Source organism: Lissotriton helveticus, chromosome 1_1 (assembly GCF_964261635.1).
Source record: "Lissotriton helveticus chromosome 1_1, aLisHel1.1, whole genome shotgun sequence".
Classification (NCBI taxonomy): domain Eukaryota; kingdom Metazoa; phylum Chordata; class Amphibia; order Caudata; family Salamandridae; genus Lissotriton; species Lissotriton helveticus.
In genome coordinates this window covers 279,126,944-279,151,197 of record NC_136057.1, presented here as the reverse complement: position 1 = coordinate 279,151,197, position 24,254 = coordinate 279,126,944, and the positions used below count along the sequence as shown (strand labels likewise).

Genomic DNA, 24,254 nt, shown 5'->3' with positions numbered 1-24,254 from the left:
GTAGTCTTTGAGTGAGCTGGAGTGCAGAGAGATTTGATATCAACTCATTAGCTGAGTGGTCAGAAGGGTCATCGAAATGGAGATTAAGGTCCCCCAGCACCGTGAAATTGGAAGGTGTGCAGGCTAGGTTAGAAATCCTGGTCGTGAGGGCAGTGAGAAATTGGCCGGGTGGTCCTGGGGGGCGGTAAATTAGCAGCCCAGAAAAGGTATTGGTTGGGGAGAAATCTATAGAAAAGGGCAAACTTTCACAGTCCACTAAAGGGTCTGTAGTAATACGCCAGTTAAGTGTCCTTAAAAACAACAGCTATACCCCCACCTCTACCGTTCTTATCCGCCCATTATCGCAGCTCGTAAATCGTTGCCAGACGAAGGTGGGGTGGGGGTTCCTTTGTGGGGACTTGGGGGGTATATGTCCCTTGGCAGATCAGGCTATGTTGACAGTCCTGTGCTACCAAATAGGGCCAGTATGCAGGATCAGTGGGAGGCAAGTCAACTTATTTCTAAGTGTTTGATTTGTTCAGTACATATCAATACCATTACAGTAAAAATGTAACTAGCAAAAATGGTACCAATCATCAGTAAAATGCTTTGCTCACTGCACAAAAATTGCCTAGAGAAAAACATGAGGCTAAATTATTTGTGTATGCAGCAGTAAAAATAACTGTGGCGCATTTATATACAACATCCTGTCGGGGACAGGAACTGAAATGTTACTTAAAAATAAAATAAAAATTCCGTTGCTTTCCGCCTGGACACTTGGATCTTTCTAAAAAATACATATTTTGCACTACGATTTTCTGTGAATGCATTCATTACACCCTGATAATTTTCCACCAGAAGGAAAATAACAACTTTGACACACATTGCTTTAATTTGTTTTCTTTGCACAACATTGTCAAGCACGTTCTTGTACCTGAAAGTAAATACTGCACCAAATATAAAAATATGAGAACATTTTCACTTCAACCAAAACACAGTGCAGACTTTGTCATTGGGATATAACATGTTAGTTTTGAAAGATACAACACACCAGCACGACGGGCAGTTTCAACTAATTCATATTTTTTCTATTTTCCAGAGAAAGAAACCGTGCACATTTATTTGTCATGCACATTTATGTCCTACTGTGTAAGCAAGTACAAACTTATGACATGTACATTTTTAATATATTTAGCTTTCTCAGCTGAAGCTTAATAAACATTATAACTTCTTGTTTTTTAGTACACAGTGTGAATACTGCCCTCTGCCTCCATGCAGTGTCCACCTACACCATACAGATGAGGACTGCTTGAGGACTGGTAATGGTTCTGACTGAAGAATCTCCATGGTAGCGGTACCAGATGAGGACCTGTACAGTGCTGATCCAGGCTGATGAAAGACTGTCCTTTTTGAGGCTACACCAGATGGTACACATTGACAACACTACCTTAATTAGCCGCTCTTTGGAAGGATGGCAAACCCTGACATTTTTAGAAGACCAGCTGCACGAGGCTTCCTGGCAACCTATTCACACCATCACATCGCAGTTTTTCTTCTTACTTTCTTCAGGTATCTCTGTTTTATTTTTAGTTGTAGAGGTGTGTATCGCATGTTGTACCATTAATATGGCTTTGGAGTGGGAGTTTGGGTACCTTCATGGCTTGGTGTGAATGGTTCCGTTAAAGACCGGAGTTTCATTTCTTGTTTTTGAGAGTGAACAATCAGTATTGTGGGTTTGAATCTAATGCTGCGTTTGGGTATATGTGTGGGCACATGTGGTAGGAAGTTGTATAAGAAAGTGATCACTGCCCGGAAAGAAATCCTCGGGTTACAAGCCTGGGATGCTCTCCAGGAAGAATATCCTTGGGTTGACCAGAAGTCTTTCTGGTCTACTACTAAACAGCCTTTTCTTAAAGATAACAATGATCCCTTGACCGACTCGTCCATTACCGGTCTTGACTGGTCTATTTTCTGTAGGGAAGTTTATTCCAGCGAATCTGGGAAAACCAGTGCTTCATCTGTTGTCCCAGAGGTGGGCTTTCACCCCAAGTACTGCCCATCACTGGAAGAGGTAATCCAGGCCAGTCCGGGCTGCAAAGCTCCTGGTCAGAATGGGGTCTCTCTGGACTGCTTTACGTGCAACCTAGAATTATGGACTCCTGTTGTTGCCAATGGCCTTACAGCAGAGAGCCTATCCATAAAGCACCCTCCTTGGTCTAGACCTCTTATTGTCCTGATCTTTAAGAAGGGTAATCCGGAGGACCCTGGCAGCTAATGTCCTATCTCCCTCCTGCACTCTGTTGTGAAGGTATTAGACCGCATCCTCCTAGCCCACCAGCAAATCTTTTGTAATGTGCTGTGGTCTTAGTTGGATCCAAGGCCAGTTTTAAAACTCCAAGCATCCCCTGTCTCAGATGTGGATTATTTTAATTATGTGCTAACTTTATATTGCAGGAGTTTTTGGTTTCCGCAGATAGTTAACAGTAACCAGTTTGCAAGAAGTATTAATACAGTGTTCCCCTTTGCCGCTAAGCTAGGCTTTTTGGCAAGTTATATGCATACCAAAAAGAGTTATGGTGTGCACCGAGTCCAGTGAGTCAACAAAGGTATAGCAGAGGATGAATTGGATAACACCTGTTAGAGGCTGGCGTTGTATTTGATGTCCACTAATGTAAGTGGGCACCTTGCACCAGTCCAGACAACCCATATGGTGATTTAAGAGTTCTCAGACAACCGTAGAAATCTATCCAAGTGGTAGCTGTGGAGAGCAACCTTCAGGCTTAGTCTTGAAGGAGTGTAAAGCAGCTTGTTTTACCAGAACGCAATCTTATAGTATAGATTAAATGAAAAAGAACCTCACAAAGTATTTATAAAAATATGTATTTATTATAGAACACTCTCTAGTAGGTTACAGTGTCTCCTAAACGTAGATAGACACAAAGCACACAATACTTTAGCAAACAAATCACAGTAAATAGCACTAATATCATCAGTGGGCCACAGGAGGAGACCAACCCATATACTAAGAAAGTGATATAAGAACCACAACTCGAGTCAGGACAATGTCGAGAGGACTTAGAATTGCTGGGGACCCACAGAACCACCCAAAGTAAGTAGATGGGGACCCCACGGAGAGCGTGTGCAGTGTGTGAACATGAGTGCGTGCTCCTTACAAGTCTACGTGCAAGTCGCAGTTGGAATTTTGAAGATTAGGCACCCTTCCTAGTGGATCCTGAAGAAACCCTGTGGAAGACAGAAGGTTGGAGAGCCATCCCACCCCACCCGTGGATACCGTGATACCCAAGTAACCTATCTCAGGAGGCCGGGTGCATAGGTGTGAAGTGGCGTTGGAAAACGCAGTCGAACCCAATGGAGGACTTCAGGAAAGTGCTGCTGCTGGAAGAGGAGAAAGTGTCTGGAGGAATCCAAATGTGGATTCTTGAAGAGGAGTACCTGAAAGTAGAGGGGACTGTGTCTATGTCACTCAGCAGTGATTAGGAGACTTGAAAGACAAATGCCCTCCGATGTTGGGTGCTTCAGGAAGGATGACGGTGACCTTGACTCTGCTGCGAGGACCAGGCGATGCTGAAGACGACCAGGACTTGGATACGAGCTGTCCCACGAAGGATGTAGAGTGCTTGGGGGTCGGTGTCCGACGGGAGCACCAACAAGCCTTGGAAAATGCAACCCACGCAGGAAGTCAAGAAGGTGCACGGTTGGGACCAGCAAGGTCCAAGAGACTCGCCACAAGCAGGGGAGTCGGGGCAGGCCCGAACACTCAGGGGAGCCCAAGGAAAACAAAGGTGACCCTCAAATGGACCCACAGGCCGGAGGCACAAGAGTCGCAAGTGGACCTCAAGCAGGTCACCAACGGGAGCAGGCCACGGTGCCTACAAGGCGGTGTGGCTGAAGATCTTGGTGGAAGAAGTTGCCTGAGGTTGGGGCTACTTGGAGCCCAATGCACTTGTCACAAAAGTTGCCAACAAGCGTATGAACTTGCAAAAGTACGCTGTGCACAGGGGTTCGGTAATGAAGCCCCCACGAGGGATTCTGACCGCAAACTCGGTGAGAGGACAGCTCAGGCTTCGAGAGACGTAGATAACCACCAACTTTGTTGTTGAACCCTACTGAGTCCGCGGGAGCTCGGGAACAGCAGACTGATCAGCAGTGTTGAGGTGCCTGCAAATGCAGGGAAGTGACTCATTCACTTCAAGGGAGATTATCTTCAAGTGTCTTGGATGCTCCACAGGTCCTGCACGGATCCTGAATGGTGATCAGACGATGCAGCAGACTGAAAGGGAGACTAAGTCAGTCCCAAACGAAGTCCTGAGTGCCCAGATGGTAGAAGTGCAGTGGTTTCAGTTCTGAATCTTGTCAACGATGAAACTATGGTCCTACATTCAGGTAAGCCCTTAAGTACCCTAAGGAAAGGGTTGGGAAGATTCAGGGGACCCTCCCAGGGGAAGGTCTGGACAGGGGGGGCGGTTACTCTCATGTCCTTTGTCCAGTTTCACTTCAGAGCGGGAGCCAACTTCCAGCAGCACTGGTTTGAACTGGACTATGCACAGGGACACCAAATGTGCTCCTTTTTTTTTAAAATATATTTTTATTAAAAGTTTTTTATAATTTTCCATCGTAACAAACCAATAAATGTTACAGCACATTTATACATTTCAGGATCATAATCATTTCATTACAGTATTCATACCAACATTATAACTCGTGTAATTAAAGCAAAAAAAAATTATAGCCTCAGCTAACTAATCGATACGATCAGACATCCCTACCCGATTTATCATTCCATTTTTCCAATTTGCCACTGGGTACCAGATCTTCTTTCCCAGAGATCTACTTTTTTTCCCCTTTCTATCATATATCGCTTTTTCTAAATTATAAGTTGATAATAACCGGGCAATCCACATCTGAAAGGTTGGTGGAACCCTGTCGAGCCATGATATTGCTATACAGATTCGGAAAACTGCGGCCAACATAAAAATAAACTCAACAGGAGCTTTCTCAGTTCCTCCCGAGACCCCCAACAATAATATCTCATCTGTGAGCTTAATTTTACATCCCAACGATACATCCGAAAATGTCTCTATCTCTTTTTTGAGGGAAAACAATTGTGGACATTGCGAGAACATATGTATAATGTCTGCCCCCTCTGAGTCACAACGTGGGCATGTTATTCCTGTATTGCTCCCCCATTGTGCTATTCTGGCTGGAGTATGATAAAGCGAGTATATAGTCTTGTAGTGTTGCGACTGTAAGGTAGCGGAGCATAAAACCGTTCGGCCCAGGTCAAGAGATAACTGGAAATCTTCTGGCTGTAACCCCAGACTATCCACCCACTTCCTGGCATATTTTTCTCTATCGTCGGTTTTATATGTGCACAGTTCTGCATATAAATATCGAATCGTACAATGAGGGCTACTCTCTATGTAGTCCATTATACGACAAGTCCCAAAACCCAACATTCCTCCCTGTTTGTTTGCCAGGTAACTTCTAATCTGTAAATATTTAAAAAAAGCTGTTATTTGTTACTTTGAATTTGCTTTGGATTTCTTGAAACTGTAGGATTTCGCCCTGTTGGTTCATAAGATTCCCAACTTTCTTGATCCATTTGTTATCCCAGTCCCTCATCACCATATCTCTAAAAATGTCGCTAGGTAGAGATCTATTTGTATACATTCGTGTGTAGCTGTTATGTCTCCCTAATCCCATTTTCTTTTGTAGCACCTTCCAGATACTATATGCAGCTTTTAAAGTTTTAAACCTAGTATGCTTGAAATAGCTGAAGTCGATTGTGTTTAAAAATCCGTTTTCCGCCCCTTCTCCCAGCAGTGCAACATAAATATTAGTGTATCCCTGTGTATCTTCTCCTGTCTCTGTGTCCCCGCCACCTATTAGTCCCTGAAAATATTGCATAGCTGTGGCCCAGTAATAAAAACGAAAATCAGGTGCTCCCCATCCCCCCTTTTCTCTTGGGAGTGTCAGGTGTCGATATGCTCTCCTGGTTTTGCCTTGTGCCCAAATAAATTTATTTAAAATAGCTTCTATTTTGTTAAACCAAAAATGTTCAAAGAAGAGTGGTATTGCTCTGAATAGATACAGGAATTTTGGAAAGGTAGTCATTTTGATCACATTTATTCTGCCCATCAACGTCAGATTAAGCTTATGTATCCTTTCCGTGTTCTCCTTCACTTTGGCTACCAATGGTTTCATATTTATCTCTACCAAGTTGTCTAAATCAGCAGTGACTTTAATTCCTAAGTATGTGGCTGCTTTAACAACTCTGCTGTCTTGATATATTATAAAGGAATTTTGTACTATTTGTATTTTCTCACTATTAATGTTATATCCAGAAATTGCTCCGAAGCCTGTTGCTTCTATCTCTATCTCAGGAAGAGCAATATCAGGATTATTGGTAATTATAGCCACATCATCCGCGTATGCGAATATTTTATAGCTGGTATTGTGTAGCCTAATTGGAGAAATCCTACAGTTTTTTTCCAATCTACGCAGGATAGGGTCGATGTACAAGGCAAATAATAGCAGAGATGCCGGACATCCCTGCCTTGTACCACGTTTGATTTGCACTGGATCAGTGTATCCTTTGTTAATCCTTATTCTAGCATTCGGTTCTGCGTACAATGCCTGAATTGCCTTAATATATCCGTCCCCCAGCCCAAACCACTTCATTACTTCCCATAGATTTTCCAAGAGACCCTGTCGAAGGCCTTCTCTGCATCCAGAAAAACGGCCGCGACAGGGTCCCCTGCAACTCATATGGCATCTAAAATCTGTCTCGTGTGTTGTGTGGTCCCCTTCCCTGGAATAAACCCGTGCTGCGAAGTGCTCACCAAGTGCCCTATAATCTTACTCAATCTTTGTGCAAGTGTTTTAGAATATATTTTGGCGTCTGCGTTCATAAGTGTTATCGGGCGATATGACCCGGGTTCTAATGGGGGTTTGCCTTTCTTAAGTATTACGATAATATCAGCCCCACCCCATGAGGGAGGAATTTATTTACCAGACTGTGCCTGTAGGAGAGTTTCGTGCATGTCCTTCTCCAGTACGCCCCTAAAAACTTTATAGAACTCTGCTGGGATTTGGTCTGGGCCTGTGGCTTTTCCTACTGGGAGGGGGCTTACTGCTTCCTGAACTTCTTGTACTGTAAATCTAAGCTCTAGGTTTTCCTTCTCCTCTTCCCGTAGCCCTGCGCAGTGTATGCCTTCCAGATATTCCGTGATCTCTTGTTCTGTATTTTCAAGTGTCTGATCATAGAGATTAGTGTAAAACTTTCTAAAAACCTCCTGTATTTCTGATATCTTATTTACTACCTCCCCTACCTCATTCCTTACTTCCTTTATTTGCCCTGCAGCCAAGTTCTGCCTAGTACGGATTGCAAGAAGGTGTCCGATTCTATCACTATACTCATAGCTTTTCTCTCTTTTAGTCAAATAATTAGCAGCTGTTCTCCTCACTATACTTTCGCTTGTGTCAGCTTTATTCAATTCTATATTTAAGAGTATATCTTCCAAAGGTTCTTGTTTAGAAATGGCTACTATTAGGCGCTCTTCCAAATCGGTTAAGTCCCTTTTATCTTTTTCGTCATTTCCTCTTTCTCATCTCTTGTCCTTCGTAACGTGTAGCCTAAAGTTTCCCCCCTGACACCCGCCTTGAAGGCGTCCCATACCATGCCAGCCGAGGTTGATCCTCTGTTAGTCTCCCAGAATTGGCTAATCCAGATTCTCATTTTATTCAGATAGTTTTCGTCTTTCAGGAGGCCTCTTTCAAACGTCCACATATAAGGCTTCCCTTCCCCCTTGTCAACGAGCGGGAGAGTTAATACAAGAGGATTATGATCCGATAAGATCCTTGGTAGTCTCTCTATGTGACTGTTGCCTAACAGAGAGTTGGAAATCCAGAAGTAATCCAGTCTAGCCACCAATTTATGCGGTGCCGAGTAGTATGTGCTCCCCGTCCCACATGGATTTTTATAAGACCAAACATCAGTTAATGCGTTATGATAAGCAAAGTTACCTACTGCTTTACATACTTTTTTTCCTTCCACCGTATATCCCCCCTCCCATCATACCCAGACCCATGAATCCATTAACATTGAAGTCCCCGCAACAGATAATCGGTTCAGGCCATAAAGGTAACTCATGTTCTAAGTATTCAAAAATCTCCGGATCTTCTTCATTAGAGCCATATACCGAGACAATAGTACAGAATCCTGCCTTTGATTCGCCCTCGATCATAACCCATCTCCCTCCTTGATCCTCTTTCTTCCTCTTTACTGTAAACACTCCTTTCTTTGCTAGTATGGCCACCCCCCTCGTCTTTGATTCTTGTCTCGTATAAGCTAATACCTCCAAACCCATTTGGTCTAACAGATATTTATTATTTCCCTCAATGTGGGTCTCTTGTAGGCATGTCTATTTTTAGCATTCTTAGCATGGCAGAGACTTTCTGTCTTTTTCCACCGTCATTTAACCCGCAGATATTTATGGTAGCTATCCTTATCGCCATCTAGGTATTTTTAGCTTTCCCTTCCTGTAACTCCACTCATAATTATTGTGACCACATGCAAACAGTGCTCCTTTCCAAAAAACTCTGCATACGTGACCTTCATCTTCTTCCTCTCTTAGTGCTGTATTTGCCAACTTTAGCTCCACCCCCCCTCATTACAGGCAGATAGGTCAATTTTGACCTATGTGTAGCCTCTGTAGTCTGTAGTGTCGCCTCTCTCCCCTACCCTTTCCTCTTCTCATTCAGTTTACAGTTGTAATCTTTCCATTTATATTGTTTACTCTACGGGGTTTTTGGTGGGCTTCTTCCTCTGTTCTCCCTCCCCCCTATGCTGCTCATTAAGCTCTGCCAGAAATTCTCCTGCTTTTATTTCAGAAAAAAACATCCTAGTGTGCCCCTTATTGATGACTTTTAATCTTGCCGGGTATAATAGGTATGCTTCTACGCCTTGTTTCTGGAAGGGGGCAATCAGTTGTCTTAGCTTCCACCTTCTTTCAACAGTGACGTGGCAGAAGTCAGGCCTAGCAAAAAAAGTAACTCCATCAAATGTTTTCCTGGACTCTGGTCTAGCCCTATCCATAATCTCTTGCCTCGCTAAGAAATTCCCTAGAAACACCAGCATTGTCCTGGGTAGTGTATTCTGTTGCACCCCTCGATTTTTCTTTAAGGATAGCGGATATCTATGGGCCCTTTGGACTTCTAGATCCCACTGCCACTGAGAATCCGGGAAGGCCCCTTTCAAAAGTTTTATCACATACCCTCTAGGATCCTGCCCCTCCAGCCCTTCTTCAAGTCCCAAGAGTCTCACATTGTTCCTCCTTTGGCGGTTTTCAAAGTCTTCGACCTTCCACTGCAGATCCTCCACTATCTTCCCTTGTTCGATTTTGAAGGTCTGCCAGTCCGTGACCTCGTCCTCCATCCTGCCGGTTCTTTCTTCCACCTGCGTTACCCTTTCCTCCACCTCTTCATATTTTCTATTTACTTTCCTCAGTGATGCTTGTAGTTTTTTCGTGTCGCGTCTTGCCCTCCGGCTTTCTGCCCTGGCTTCGATTTGCATCTGTTTAAGCGTGCCAAACAACATCTCCAGTGTTACATTCTGGGGCATAGACTTAGGTAGCCCGTCATTATCCCCTTCTCCTTGACCGCTTTCTTGATAGGTCCCTGGAGTGGCAGAGTAATCCCATGACAATTTTTTATTCGTTTTACTCCTAGACCCTCGCCTGTTTCTTCTTGCTTCAGCTTTCTTTCTTTTCTGTGTACTTATGTCTTTAGAGCCTTTGCTTGTATCTGAACCAGTAGTAAGATCAGTAGAGCTTCCCTTCTCCTCATTTTCAGGTTCACTAATATCAGTAGTGTCCGTCCCCTCATTAACTGAAAAGAATTCAGGAGATTCCCCTCTATTGCTTCTATTGCCTTTACTGCCTGCTTGCTCCTGCTCTTGCTGCGATACAATGCTTAACATACTTCCCCACTTAGGCTCTGGAGGTTGGTTGATGTTAGTGTTAAGCCCCGCTTCTACTGACAGAAGGGCATCTAGCATTTGGACATTATTATGTCTCTCCATCTCCTCTAGGGACCCCAGAGGCTCCTCAGGTGACTCTTTTGCTCCCTCGCTTGCCTTTGCTGCGCCTTTGCTCACCTCTGAAACAGTGCTCCCTTCTCCTCTGCAGCTGGCGCCTTCCGCGAGAAGCGTGCTGTCTGACGTGCCTGCCGGTTGCCCGGCAACTGTACCACCACCGCTTGCGTCCTGGAGGACGACTTTCCCGGCTTCTTCGCTGTCCGCGCTCAGCGCGGCTGGTTGCTGTAAATCACCGAGCTGATTTTGTGGAGCTGGGGGCCCTTTGAGAGCGAAGGATTCCGTCAAGGTAGGCTGCCGCATGGGGTCCTTTATCGGAGGAGGTTGTGCCCGATGTATTCTGCTTCCCTCGACATCCTGCGGCGTCTCTCTCTGTGCTTTGTTAAAGCTGGACGCGGCGAGTCTTGTCTCTGGTTTCCTCTCGGGTCTGTCGCCTTTTCTCTGTTGCGAAACTTTTGAGGAGCGACTGAGGGGATCCATTTGTTTCTTAGCACCAGTCAGTAATTTTGGGATAGCTCCTGAACGTTGATCGTCCGGAGTTGCCGGACCTTTATTCGTCCCGGTTATTGTTGTAGCCTTCTCTTTATCCTGTTTGCGCTGTGACATCGTGATGGGTATGTTGAAAGCGCTGATTATGCTTCTCCAATACCTGCCCCAAGTCTGTTTCGCTGCTAGAGTTACTTGAGTTAGTCGTCCCTTGCCAGTCGTTCCAGCAATAATGCGGTGTATCAGGCCAGCCGAGTTCCACATCCCTGTATTCAAACCACCGACACCATAGTAACAGGGTAGGAGAGAGGTGAAGTGCGACTTCCCTCTACAGAGCTACAGCGGCCATCTTGCCTACATCAATATTATTCTAAAGTGGGACACCAAATGTGCTCCTCATGCAGACTTTAAGGCACTGGCATGCGCACTCACCCAGCCCTAATACAGTAAATCCTGTCTGGATGGTGGTCACACCTCCCTGTGACAGGATGCCTATTGTTCTGCCTTCCCCTGCTTGAGCTTGGCTCAGCAGCAGGAGAGCAGAAATGTGTCTCAGGTCGGCAGCAACCATTTTGTGCTGTCTGGGACTAGAAGGCTGGTACCGGTAATACTGAGAGCCTAACGGAGGGCTCTCCTGGTGCTTGGAATCATACCTCCTACACAGTTACGATGTGGGGGTATGATTCCACCATGTTTAAAACCAAACATGATAGGATTCATAGCTGCCGTTTTCGAGATGGTCATCGTGCAGTAATGCGATGCTCCTCTATATAGTGTATGGCTGCTTCACTGACAACCCGGGAGAATGGACTCTGTAGGCTGCAGGGGTGTCCTCATGCAGGGGGACCCCCTCACTTAGAACCAAGCTCCCTGCCCTTAGGATTGTATAGGCCTGCTAGAGGGGTGACTTATAGGTTTTAAATGCAGTGACCCTTAGCTCTAGTAAACCTATATCTTTAGTAAGTGGTGCAGCCACCAACTTACACAGGCTGCAATGGCAGGCCTATAGTTCCATTTTGAATGGTCTCTCATGGGTGGGATAATGCATGCTGCATGCAGCCCATGGGAGACCTCTGTGGTACCTATGCCCTGGGTACATGGGTACCATATGCTAGGGACTGACACGGGTACCCCTGTATCCAATCTGGCATGTACCTAAGTACTGAACTCAACAGTTTAGGGAGAAAGCAGATCGACTGGGGTCCTGATTAGCAGGATCCCAGTCAGGCTAGTCAAAAACAGCATCACATCAAGCAAAAAGTGGGGGTAACCATGAGAAGCAGATCCTACTTTCCTACAACACCTTACTCCTAATTTAGTGGTACATGGGTGAGCAGTTAGGCGTATCGGAGGGCAGTGTGAAAGCATTTGTTGTACATACTCATTCAAGGTTGGAACACACACTCCATAACAAAAGTCCAGACCAATAGTTGTAAAAATATTACTTTAGTTAATTTTATTTTAGGAACCAAGTTGCACTCCGTTACAGCTAAGTAGACTTTTCACTTATGCAATACTTTCAAATTATTATTGGCAAAAGGTCTGTATAGCATAAAAAAATATTTTACATGTATTCCAATGTGGAAAAAGATATTTTGTATTCAGGATCAACACTGAGTATAATACAGTGAGAGACCAATGCAATCCTGTGAGAGGAAAGACAGGTGAGTAACTTACCGGTAAGTAAACGGTTTTCAGGTTCAGTCTCCGAGGGTCCAAGGTAGGTACTGCACCACCAGCGGCACTGGGGCGGCCGGGTGCAGAGGTCACTGGGCCAAATGTCCATATCCTATGGAGGCTGGGAGCACCTCTAAGATGTACAGGTTGCAGGTCAGTAGCTGCGGTTCAGGTACACCGGCCCTGGGAGTTGAGGTCAGCACTGTAGGGGCCACCAGGTAGCACTGAGTGCACCAACTCAGCGACACAGGGGTGGCTGGGTGCAGAGTGCAAAGGAGGCGTCAGATGCCCTCTGGGAAGCAATGGAGATCCTGGGTCGGGGAAAAGGGATGTAGGCTCGTTCCTGAAGACTGACTGAAGGAATTCATAGACTGGAGAGGTAAGTTGGATATTGGGGGGTATACGATGGCACCATCGGTTGGGCACACCAAGGCCTGGGGCTGCGGGTGCAAGGGTGTCTTTAAGCGTCGGGTTGTCTTACCGAATATGGTCCGGGGAGATGCTGAGGGCATCATGGGGAAGTTCAGAAGAGGTCGTCAAACGCTGGATCCTAGGTCAGGATTGCCGGGGGTACTTCACTCGATCAGTGGGCACCTGGACTCTGGTTGTGGGCATGGGATGCAGAGTGGTGCAAGGGTTGCAGATCCGTCTGGAACCGGATTCCTTGGGTTAGTTTCTTGCTGTACAAATCCGGTGTCCTCTGGAGAAAAGAGTCTTTGTTGAAGACAGCCCAGGTCTCTGGGGTTCTTGGAGGTTGCTGGCTGCGGGCGCAGCAGATTCTTGGAGCAGTGTCACTGAAGGAGGAGTCAGACCGGTGGAGCTGGAGCCAAATCAGTTGTTGTTGTCTTCTCCACTGCTGCACAGCTCTTCAGTCCTTCTTTGTAGGTAGTCACTGAGGAACAGGGTTCAGGGAAGTCCTTAAATTCTAAATTTAAGGTCATTACTGGGGTTGGAAGGCAGTAGCCAATGGCTATTGTCCCTTAGGATGACTACACCCTTCACATGTCTCATTCATTTGGGTGGAGGGGCATAGCCCTATTCCTATTTGGCCTAATTCTCCAAACCAAGATGGAGAATTTTCAAGAGAGGTTCGCCTCTCGCTCTTAACTGCATTGGATGATTGTGTTTGTTCTGTTGGTTGCATATTGTGATTGCCAATTATGGTTAGTAGAGTTGTAAGCTCGCTGACAAACAACTGCATTCTATATCTGAGCTTTGTTTGGTCTGTCGTCAGTATTCTATTGTATGCGTTCAGTCTGATGTTGCGTGTTTCATAGTGAAAGCATGATTGCACAACGACCTTGGTAACTTGGGATTCAAGAGTGTATTTGGAGGTTTGTGCTTGCCTCCGATACGAGAGTACCACCAAACGTGGCAGGCATGGAGGAATAGCCTCTGCTTATTGCTGCTGGGGCAGGCCCTGGTCAGGAGCTCCTCCTGTGTCTGAACTTAAAAATAAATCATTACTCACGAAAAAGCTACATGTAGTTTCCTTCCAAAATGGATTGGCTTGTCTTTCTGTACACTATGTTATAGGGGGTGCTTCTATAGCGCACGCCTACTCCGAGGAGTGTCCCGGCGCTGTCAGAGCCTCACAGGTCCAGAGTGGAAAGAGACAGGACAAATGAAGGGGGCATAGCACAGCAGGGCGGTGTTATTGCAGGAAAAGCAGGGTCTTCATGTCTTTCCTGAAAGCCAACAGATTGGAGCTGGATCTGAGAGAGAGAGGAAGATCATTCCACAGCCGAGGGGCGAGATGTATGAAAGAACGCCCCCCACAGCGGGCACGCCGGATCATGGGAGTGACTGCCTTGGCCTGGGTTGAAGAGCGCAAGTATCTGGATGGTGAGTAAAAACTGATCAATTTCTGAAGATAGCGGGCGCCTGTGCCATGCAGAGCTTTAAACGCGATGGTCAGGGCCTTGAAAGTGATCCGCTTCTTCATGGGTAGCCAGTGAAGAGTTCTAAGAAGCTTACTGGCCCTTGCTCTCCTAGAGAGGCCGAAGATGGCACGAGCCGCCGAGTTCTGCACCACCTGGAGACGTGATAGGAGGTAGTCTGGCAGTCCAAGGTAAAGGACGTTAAAGTAGTCCAGCCTTGAACCAATTAGGGCCTGGACAGTGGTCTTTCTGTGTTCCAAGGATAGAAGCGTCAGGAACTTTCTCAGCATCTTCAGGATGGCAAAGCATTTGCCGGCTAGGCCCGACACCTGAGCCCCAAAGGAGAGACAGTTGTCGACCTGAATGCCCAGATTTTTTGCAGCCCCTGATTCACCGGTGGGAGGGAACATGGCTGCCGGCCACCACTCTTTCCATTTGGGGTCAGCAGGGCAGCCGAAGAAGAGCACCTCGGATTTGTCGGAGTTACACTTGAGGCTGTGCCGACTAAACCAGTCGAACACAGCCCCAACGCAGCCCCGAATAGATGCCCCGTCTAAGTCATGACCCCTGTCACAGGTGAACAGGAGCTGAGTGTCGTCGGCGTACGACACGATCTGGGCCCCAAAGTCCTCCGCAAGTGCCGCCAGAGGAGTCATATAAATGTTGAAGAGTGAGGGGCTCAAAATTGAGCCCTGCGGCACTCCGACCTCCAGAGCCGGCATTGCGGCAGAGAAAGGTGGAGCCCAGATAGTTTGCTGGCGGCTGGTGAGGAATGACCTGAACCATCTAAACACAGTCCCCCTTAGACCTACCTCCCAGAGTCTAAATAGGAGGCGATCATGGGGGACGGTATCGAAAGCTGCGGAGAGGTCAAGCATCACCAGCATAACTTTTCCTCCCCTGTCCAGGGTTTCTTTAATCACTTCGGTGACCTCAAGCAGAGCTGTTTCGGTGCTCAAATTAGAGCGGAAGCCAGATTGGGAATTGTGTAAAATATCATTAGATTCTAGAAAGTGGGACAAAGTGGTGTGGACATGTTTTTCAACCACTTTCACCAGAGCTCGCAGAAGGGAAATGTTTCTGTAGTTGACATGTGATTCAGGATTCAGGTTGGCTTTCTTCAGAAGAGGCAAAATGAGGGCCTGCTTCCAAGATTGTGGTACTGAACCTGTGTTGAGCGAAGGGTTGAGTATGGGATTAATGAGGTGATTAAGGGTAGGGGCCATTTGTGCAAGAAATTTAGCAGGGCAAGGGTCGAGAGGAGAGCCAGATTTTAATTTGGAGAGGAGGTCTAGGGAGGACTGGAGAGACAATGGAGGAAAGTTCCAGAGGGAGGGAGTGGTTAAGGTCTGGGGGGGATTGAGAGATCCGGAGAGGGGGACTCAAATTGGCGGTCCCGAAAGAGGTCTGGATAGTCCTGATTTTGCTGGTAAAGAAGTCTGCCAGTTCGGAGATCCAGGACTCAGAATGAGTCAGTTTGGGGGTGCACCAGGGGGGGGGGAGATGAAATCTTTGACTAGCCTGAAGATTTCTTTGTAGGAGATGGCGGCGCCATCAATTCTGCTAGCCGGATAAGATTTTTTGCTGGCCGCGATGTCGTGATGATAGTCTCTGGTCATTGCCCTGTAGGTTTCCTTAGCACTGGCGTCATAAAATTTGCGCCAAGTCCGTTTGGCTTGCTTGCATTGTCGTCGTTTGGCAGCAAGAGCCGGGGAAAACCAAGGGGCAGAGGACCTGACCGAACGCGTCTTTGGCGGAATGGGGGGGGGCAAGGACGACAAGTTGTTGCGTCAGCCTTTCCTGAAAAAGATCAAGGTCCGTTTCGAGCGAGCCTGTTAGCAGGCAAGGGTGGGTCTCTAAGGCCTTTGACAGCATGGCTGGGGAGACATGCTGAAACGCTCTGGAAGGAAGCGCATCGCGCCATTGTCCATTAGCTACTTTCTTTATAGTGAGAGGGATCTCAAAATCCGCTAAAAAGGGGTCAGACCATAGAACAGGGGCAAGGGAGGTCAGAACCACAGGAACAGTAGAGAAAATTTTATCTAATGTGTGTCCTTTACAGTGTGTAGGGGAACTAAGGTACGGCAGAAACTGTAAGGAAGAAGTGATGTCCTTAAGCTTGATACTGTCCGGGTCGCCCTCCTTATCCATATGGATATTGAAATCGCCCAGTAAAAGGCAGTGGTCAGACCTAAGACATAGTGTGGAGATCAAAGAGTGGAGTTCTTCAAAGAAAGTGCCCATAGGACCAGGGGGCCTGTAGACCAGTAGCCCAGTGCAGGATTGGTGAGGTGAAAGGGAAAGCGAGAAAGCAAGAACTTCACAACCCGTAATGTTGTCCGAGGGAATGATGGAGCAAGCGATGCGCCTGTCGATAATCAGGGCGACACCGCCCCCCTTCCCATTGGCTCTGTCTTTCCTGTAGACAACATGGCTCGGGGGGATGGCAGTGGCAATGTCTGGTCCTGCGCCCTCATCCAGCCAAGTTTCTGTCAGGAACAGACAGTTGGATCTGGAGTCTATCGGGAGATTATAAATGTCAAGCACGTGCTTGATTAAAGATCTGGTGATAAGCAGTAGACAGCTGGTGCCATGAGAGGGAGGGGTCAAAGAGGTGATGCGGCCATAGCCTGGTATCCAGCCACAAGCCGGACACCTATTGTTTGACCGATGCGACGTAGGAAAGACCTTAGAACAGATATTGTTCGTGTGTCTAAGAGCGAAAAGCGCGTCCCTTGTAAATGTTATCCTGAAGGGCACCCTACAAGCCGGGCCCGCGCCCGGTCGCCTCCGGGGCGCAGATGGGCTTTCCTTTGGCGTTTCTTAGGCGCCTCCGCAGCGCGCGTCCGCTGCGCGGAGGGAGGTGCACCTAGTTTTAAGGCGTCGCTGGCCATCCGGCGCGATCCCGCACCACTAGACTGCCGCCCGCGAGCCTGCCCACCCAAGATGGCTGCCAAGGAAATGCGCGCCCGCAGATCCAAGAGCACCCCTCGGTGCCACGATACACCGGCTGGAAAGGCACGAGCACCCCAGGCAGAGCAGCGCGACACAGGCGAGGGGAGAATAAGAGGTAGGAGAAGTAGCAAAAGCTAAGAGGCCTAAGGTCACCCGGCTTTCCGCCTCAGGTGCCTGAAAGGAGTGTCACAGGTGCAATGTGCAGATAGCAGCAATGGAAGTGAAGAAAGCTCGAAGTCAGCTATTAAAAGTATGATACAGTTTTAGCAGCAGTGGAAATAAAAGAGCTCGTAGTCCGCTTTTGAAAGTATAATACGATTTTAGCAGCAGTGAAAAATGGGGAAAGCTCGTATTCAGCTTTTAAAAGTATAACACAATTTTATAGAACATCACAAGTAAAAATAGCAGTTTAAAAGGTCTAAAAACGCTAGTAGCGCTAGTAATCAGCACGATTATAGTTGCTCGCTCGCCCACACCCGGCGTCCGTCTCAGGTGACAAAGGAGAGTGAGGATATAACCTGAGCTTTTCTTCTGTGCAGTTTTAAGGCGTCGCTGGCTGTCCGGCGCGATCCCGCACCACTAGACTGCCGCCCACGAGCCTGCCTACCCAAGATGGCCGCCAAGGAAATGCGCGCCCGCAGATCCAAGAGCACCCCTCGGTGCCACGATACACCGGCTAGATACAGCCTGCCTTGTAGTGTTCTATGCTAATTTGCAAGGTTTAGTGTGTGTGTTAGGGGGTAATGTCCAAAACAATATGTGCAAAATATGTATGGGATCTCCATTAAATGCTGGTCATGACCTCTTCCTGCTGACTACAGTGCTTGCATCCCTCATATGAGCTTCAGCTGAAGTCTCTACTACTGCCCTCAGGCAGCAACCCACTTTTGTGTCTTATTATACGAAGTGCCGTTCCTGGGTGGCCATTATTTTTTTATTTAAAAAAAAAATCTTTTTATTTAAGTTACAGACCAAACAGCGGCCAACGAAGTCGCACATAAGGGTTGTTGTGACGCACCAGAGATCATACTCCTTTAACAACATTCTATCCGTAGCATGGCAGATACATTAAAGCGATCAAACACTTATACGTCTACCTCAAGCACCGTCCGTCTAAGCTGGGGGGGGTTCACAAATGTTACCTCTGTATTCATTCCATTTGTCCCACACCTCCCCCCATTTTTTGGGGCACCCCCGTGATGTATACACCGTTTTTTCTTGGAGCATATCCCGTTTCCATTCGTTGAGTCGAGGAGAAGGAGCTGCCCCCCAATGTCTTGCAATGTTGTGTTTCGCAACCATTTGACCAAGCGTTACCCAGAGCCTCCCCCTCGCAGTTAGGTCTGTTATCTCCCAGATGTTTAATATGCATCGTTTCGCCTCAGGGCGCAACTCTACCCCCCAATCATCCTGCATGCAGCGTATCACTTTTTTCCAGTAGTTCTGCAATATCGGGCACTCCCATACCATGTGGAAGAAGGAACCCTCCATCCCGCACCCGCTCCTACCCATCCTCTTCAGCCTGGTGCATGAAATGTACACTCTATGTAGTACTTTGAGTTGTATGAGTAGCAGTCTGGACGAGATAGCCACCTCTTTAGGGGCGGCCAGCGCACACCTCCACTCCTCCTCCTCATCGATCTCCAAACCGTCTGCCTCCCATCTCCCTTTAAGGCTCAGGAGCAAGTCAGGGAGGTTATTGATCAGTTTTTTATAAGTGAGAGAGATTGCATGTTCCTGTATGTGACCATCTAGCAGCCTGTCCTCCAGGGGGGAGGCCTGTGGGGGCATCGTGCCCTGTGGGATGTTTTTCTGGAGGGAGTGCCTGACCTGCAGGTATTTGAAGTACTCAGTTTGTGCGAGGTCAAATGTGTCTTGTAAGGATGCGAAGGATTTAACCCCGCCTGAGACCCAGAGGTCTTTGACCTGAGAGATACCGATGAGGTCCCAGTTTCGGAACCCCTGGGTGCGGCCCAGCCTCTCAGAGGCCCAGAGTGGGGTGGCCAAAGAGAGGGTGTTATGCCAGCCCATCTGCCGTTGGACAATGTGCCAGAGCTGCACTGAATGACGAGTCGGCCCTGTGAGTGCGTGTCTGGCGGGTCTCGAATAGAGTGCTGCTTCAAAGTTCCCACCTGGGAGGAGCCACCTGTCCATTCCGTACCCAGGATCGTTGCCGTCGCAATATGTGCCTTGGTTGACAGCCGAGAGGTGTGCGGCCCAGTAGTACCTACGGATATCGGGGAGAGCAATCCCCCTCCCCCCCCCCCCCCCCCCCCCCCATGGTACCATCCAAGTGTTAATTTCTGAAGGGCTATCTGGGGAGTACCGGACCACAGGAGGTTTCTTTGCGCCGCCTCAACAGCTGCAAGTATGACAATGGTACCAGATCGGGGTAGTTCTGTAGGACATAAAGAAATCTGGGCAACGCCATCATTTTAAAAAGTGCCGCCCGGCCTAGCAGGGACACTGGGAGCCTTTGCCAGGTAATGGAGTTGTGCTTGAGCCGCTGAAGGGGCGGGAGGAGGTTCCTTTCGTACATGGTGGCTTTGTCCTTGGAGATAAAAACTCCCAGGTATGTGAAGCCCTTAGTGACCACCCTGATGGGGCAGCCGTGAGGAAGCACCCGGGGGTTACCGTGGAGGACGTAGAGGAGAGATTTACTTCAGTTGATGCTGTACCCGGAGTTCTTACCAAAGTTCGTAAAGATGTCGAGCGCTACAATTAGTGACCTCCGGGGCCATGTGAGGTAAAGGAGGATGTCGTCAGATCCTGTCCTCCCAGCTATCCGCCCACCGGAGCCCCTTCAGGGAAACGTCCTGTCTAATCCAGGTGGCCATTGGCTCCAGGGATAGGGCAAACAAAAGGGGTGAGAGCGGGCATCCCTGACGTGTCTCCCTCTCCAGGGTGAAGGCCTCTGAGACTTTGTTGTTTACGACCACCTGGGCCAAGGGCTCCGAGTAAAGGAGCCTCACCCAAGAAATAAAACATGGCCCAAAGCCCATTTTTCGAAGGACCGCCATCATGTATGGCCATTTAAGGGTATCTAAGGCCATAGTGGCATCAAGCGATACCACTACCGCATCCACGTATCGTATGGCATCTCCCCATCACCCCATTAAGTCGACGGAGATTTAGTGCCGTATCCCTGCGGGGCATAAAGCCCGATTGGTCCGGGTGGGCTAGTGTGGTGAGGACTGGCTGGAGCCTGTTGGCCAGGACTTTTGCTAGGATCTTGGGTCCTGCGTTTAACAGGGAGATAGGCCAATAGGAGGCACAAAGTTCCCTGGGTTTCCCCTCTTTCGGGATTGCCACGATTGTTGTCAGGCGTTGATCGCGGGCAGTATCCCCTTGGATTTGCTTTCGTCGAACATACGTTTAAGATAGGGGCTAACGCCATCAGGTTTGAGCTTGTATAGCTCGATCGGAAGGCCATTGGGCCCAAGCGCCTTACTGGGGCGGAGTTCTCTAATAGCCTGCTCCACCTCCGCTGCCGTGAGCGGCGCCTCAAGGAGTTCGCGTTCTACGTCAGAGAGCCGGCATCCTAAGGTCAGCTAGTAATGCAACTGAGTCTTCCTCCGGGCGGTCAGACCCCTTGCTATACACGGTCTGGAAATGGCAGGCAAATTCAGCAACAACGTCTTGGGTGTCAGTGACCGCTGTGCCCGCTTCTGTCCGGAGCTCGGCCACCACCTTATTTGCTTGTTGCTTTTTGTCAAGCCAGGCAAGAAGCTTACCAGCTTTATCTCCCTGATCGTATATCCTGCCTTCCCTTGCGCTGGCCATCTTTTTAGCTGCTTCTGTCGCTAGGGCCTGGTACTCTGCGGTCTTGAGGAGCAGCCGGTGGTGCGCTACGGGTGTTTCATCTCTGCGCGCCGCCTCCTCTAGCGTCCTGAGATCGGTCTCAACCGAAACCATCTGCGCCTCCCTGTCTTTGCGCCTGCCTGCTATTGCCGAGAGAGCCTCAAATCTGATGACCGTTTTAAAGGCCTCCCATAGTGTCACGGCCGATTCCACCGACCCTTCATTACTTTTGAAATAACTGTCTATGGATAGGGTAAGCGCCTTTACGGATGTCTTCGTTACGTAAGTACCAGGCGTTGATAGGCGCCGTGCATCCCTCCAGCCTATTACAGATGGTGAGGTGGGCGAAGACAGGTGACTGGTCGGTGATGCCACTTGCCAGGTGTATGACGCTACATACCTCAGTGTCTCGATGTAAGGGGGTGAGGATGTAGTCCAGTCGGGAGAAAGAGTGATGCGGCCCAAGAAGAATTTATAGTGTGGGTCTGTCGGGTGTGCCAGTCTCCATATATGAGTGAGGCCAAAAGACTCAAGGAAGTCACTGAGCCATCTCTGTCCCTGAGGTATGTCCCTGGGAGGGTGCCTATCAAGAGTGCCAGAGACTACCGCGTTGAAATCACCCCCCACTAGGAGCTGCCCGTCTGGGAGGGAAAGGAGAAGTTTCCCCAGGTCGGTGTAGGCCTGGTTCTGGAGACCCGGGTGGATATAGGTGGAGACTAGAGTCAACCTACGACCCTCCCACCTCCCCGAGATTGCCGCTAAGCCACCCTGTGGATCTGTGTCAGTGTGATCTAGAAGAAAGGGGAAGGAACGACGGAGCAGAATTCCCACTCTCCGGCACCCCGAAGTGAAGCCCGAGTGCACTGCTAAATAGTACCCACATCTATTCAGGGCGTGACATGTGTTGCCTAGTAAGTGCGTCTCTTGCACAAGAACTGCATCAGGGAGGTGGCGTTTCACGAACTGCAATACCATAGTTCGTTTGAGTTTATCCCCCAGCCCATTGACGTTCCAGCTTAGTATCTTGAGGCTCTTATCCCATTTTTCAGCCATATCCACGTTTCACCGCTGACACCGTTCCTTGTACCTCGGCGCGTCCCATGACCCTCTTCAAACCAATAAAGTGCAAAAAGAAAAACAGCCCCCCCCCCCCTTCCAGAACTCCCCCATTCCCCCCAACCCCAAAAATAGCATGCACGGAGACAATCAAACTTTCTTGCTGCATCCGACCCAAATACCCCCCCCCTCCACCCATCCTCCCCCTCCAACCCTCCCCCTCCAACCCCATCCCCTTCCCGTCCCCAGCCCCAAGCAACCAACCCTCCATGTCCCATCCTAGCCCAACCGGACTCAAGTGCCCCCTCCCCCCAACAGGTCCCCTCCACCCTGCTCCCTAAGTTTCAAACTACCCACTACCCCAATTAGCAGAGCGCCTTTCGCCCAACCCCAACCCAGGAGTGAGGAAACCGCCCCCTCCTGAAGAAACTCCTTTATGGGAAACGTGTGCCGCCCCCAACTCCAGCCACCTAACCGCCACTGCCCCCGCATTAGTAAGGTCCCCGCAGCCGCGGAGCACCCATAGCACGGCCGCAAAGTCGTAGAGTCACTGGGCAAATTTGCACACCACCCCTAAACCGAAACAAAGGTATTCAACCAGCACCAGTACAATATACATTACAGTTCAGTAGGGTCTGGTCTCATGGTCCTAGTCCTCAGCGTGAGGCCGTGTCACGGTTAGTCCAACCGGGGACTGGCCGATCTCGAACACCATGAATGCTGGCTCTGCGCGTCCACTTCCGATCTGTCTGCCGCGGACCCAGGGGATCCGCTCGATTCTCCCTCCACGAGCTACGTTCTTGCTGTGCCTGCTCGGCCGGAGCTGCTGTGTCAAGCCAGTTTTGGACCTCAGCTGGCGTGGTGAAGAGCAGGGACCTGCCCCCCGCGATGACCTTCAGTTTGGCCGGAAAGAACATCATGTATTTTATGCCTCTTTCTCGGAGCGCCGCCTTTACTCCCATGAAGGAGCGTCGTTCCTGCTGGACTTGCAGTGTAAAGTCAGGGAAAAACAGGATTGTGGCTCCTTCATACTGTAGGTCGCCTTGTTGCCTTGCCACCTGGAGGATAGCGTCGCGGTCCCTGTAGTTCAGTATTTTGGCAATGATTGTCCTGGGTGGCGCCCCCGGCTTGGGTCTAGGGACCGGTGCACGGTGGGCCCGTTCAATCGTGAAGATGTTGGACAACCGTTTAGGCTTCAGATGGTGGAGGATCAGGTCCTCTAGGAAAAGTTCCACGCTGTGCCCTTCCGTTCCTTCCGGCACACCTACCACTGGAATGTTGCTTCTTCGGGCCCTCCCTTCCTGATCCTCGAGCCAAAGGGCCATTTGGCGGTGTTGGTGCACAAGGTCATTGATCTGACCTTCCAGTTGCTTTTCCGAGGCTTGCAATGCTTTGATGTCCGTCGCGTTTGCTTTAGATCTCTCTGTGGTCTTACCCAGATCTGTTCGTAATAAATTCACTTCAATGGAGATCTTATCCATTTTTGTCTCTAGGTTGGTACCCAGCGTCAGGATCGCGGCCATTATGGAGGTCAGGGATGGCTCCTTCTGACCCGCCTGGTTGTCAGTCGCCGCACCTGACTGTCCTTGACCCAGCGGCACAGCATATTTGTCCAGCTTGTTGGTCTGGGTGTTGGCTCCTCCTTTAGGCCTCATATTGAAAGAGTTGTCACACCTGTTGCCTAACCACCTGAGTGCTAGGAGCTGAAGGTCTGTTGGACGGCTGTGTGGAGCACTTGCGTGATCGTCGCCACTTCGAAAGGCCTGTCCCCTCCCTCAGCCGGGAGGTTATCATGCACCGCACTCCCTCGAACCTGCAGCAGTATGGACACCACCACCGGGCCCCACCTTGCCAGCCGCCGCTTTTACCGTTCCAGGCAGCCTCACCTGATCCGACACGTACTTGGCCCAGTACAGCCGTATAAATGCACAGTGCACCTCTGCCCCCGGGAGCACCCGGGGCACCCACCGTGAACCCGCGATCACACTGCCTGTGCGGTATTTTTCGCGTTGTTCTCCTCCGGGCCCCTCACTACTGTCAGGCCTTGGGTTCCTGACCCGGTATAGTCCAGCACCCCGTCGGGGCCTCCTCACCTCACGTCGTGCTGAAGATGCAGGGCCTGGGGCCCGCAGCTCCGGGTTCCACGCTGCAAGGGCATTGTCCCCCCGGGGTACCTCTGCGGAGGCTACTTGCTATGTCCCGAGGCTATATTCCGGCCTTCACCACCGCGGTGGGTGCGTGACTGCCCTCCACCAAAGCAGCGAGCCCCACTCTCGCACCAGGGGCGCTCGCACTGATCTTCGGGC

General features: G+C 49.1%; 1 protein-coding gene across 1 annotated transcript in view; it reads left to right on the top strand.

Annotated features, from left to right (window-relative positions):
- SLC37A3 (solute carrier family 37 member 3) overlaps positions 1-24,254 on the top strand; it is a 197,322-nt gene that overhangs the window by 35,114 nt on the left and 137,954 nt on the right. Inside the window, exon 2 of the mRNA XM_078668180.1 lies at positions 1,222-1,548. Within this exon, the coding sequence (XP_078524306.1) occupies positions 1,451-1,548 (98 nt within the window). The 5' untranslated portion in view covers positions 1,222-1,450. The remainder of the gene's footprint in view (positions 1-1,221; positions 1,549-24,254) is intronic.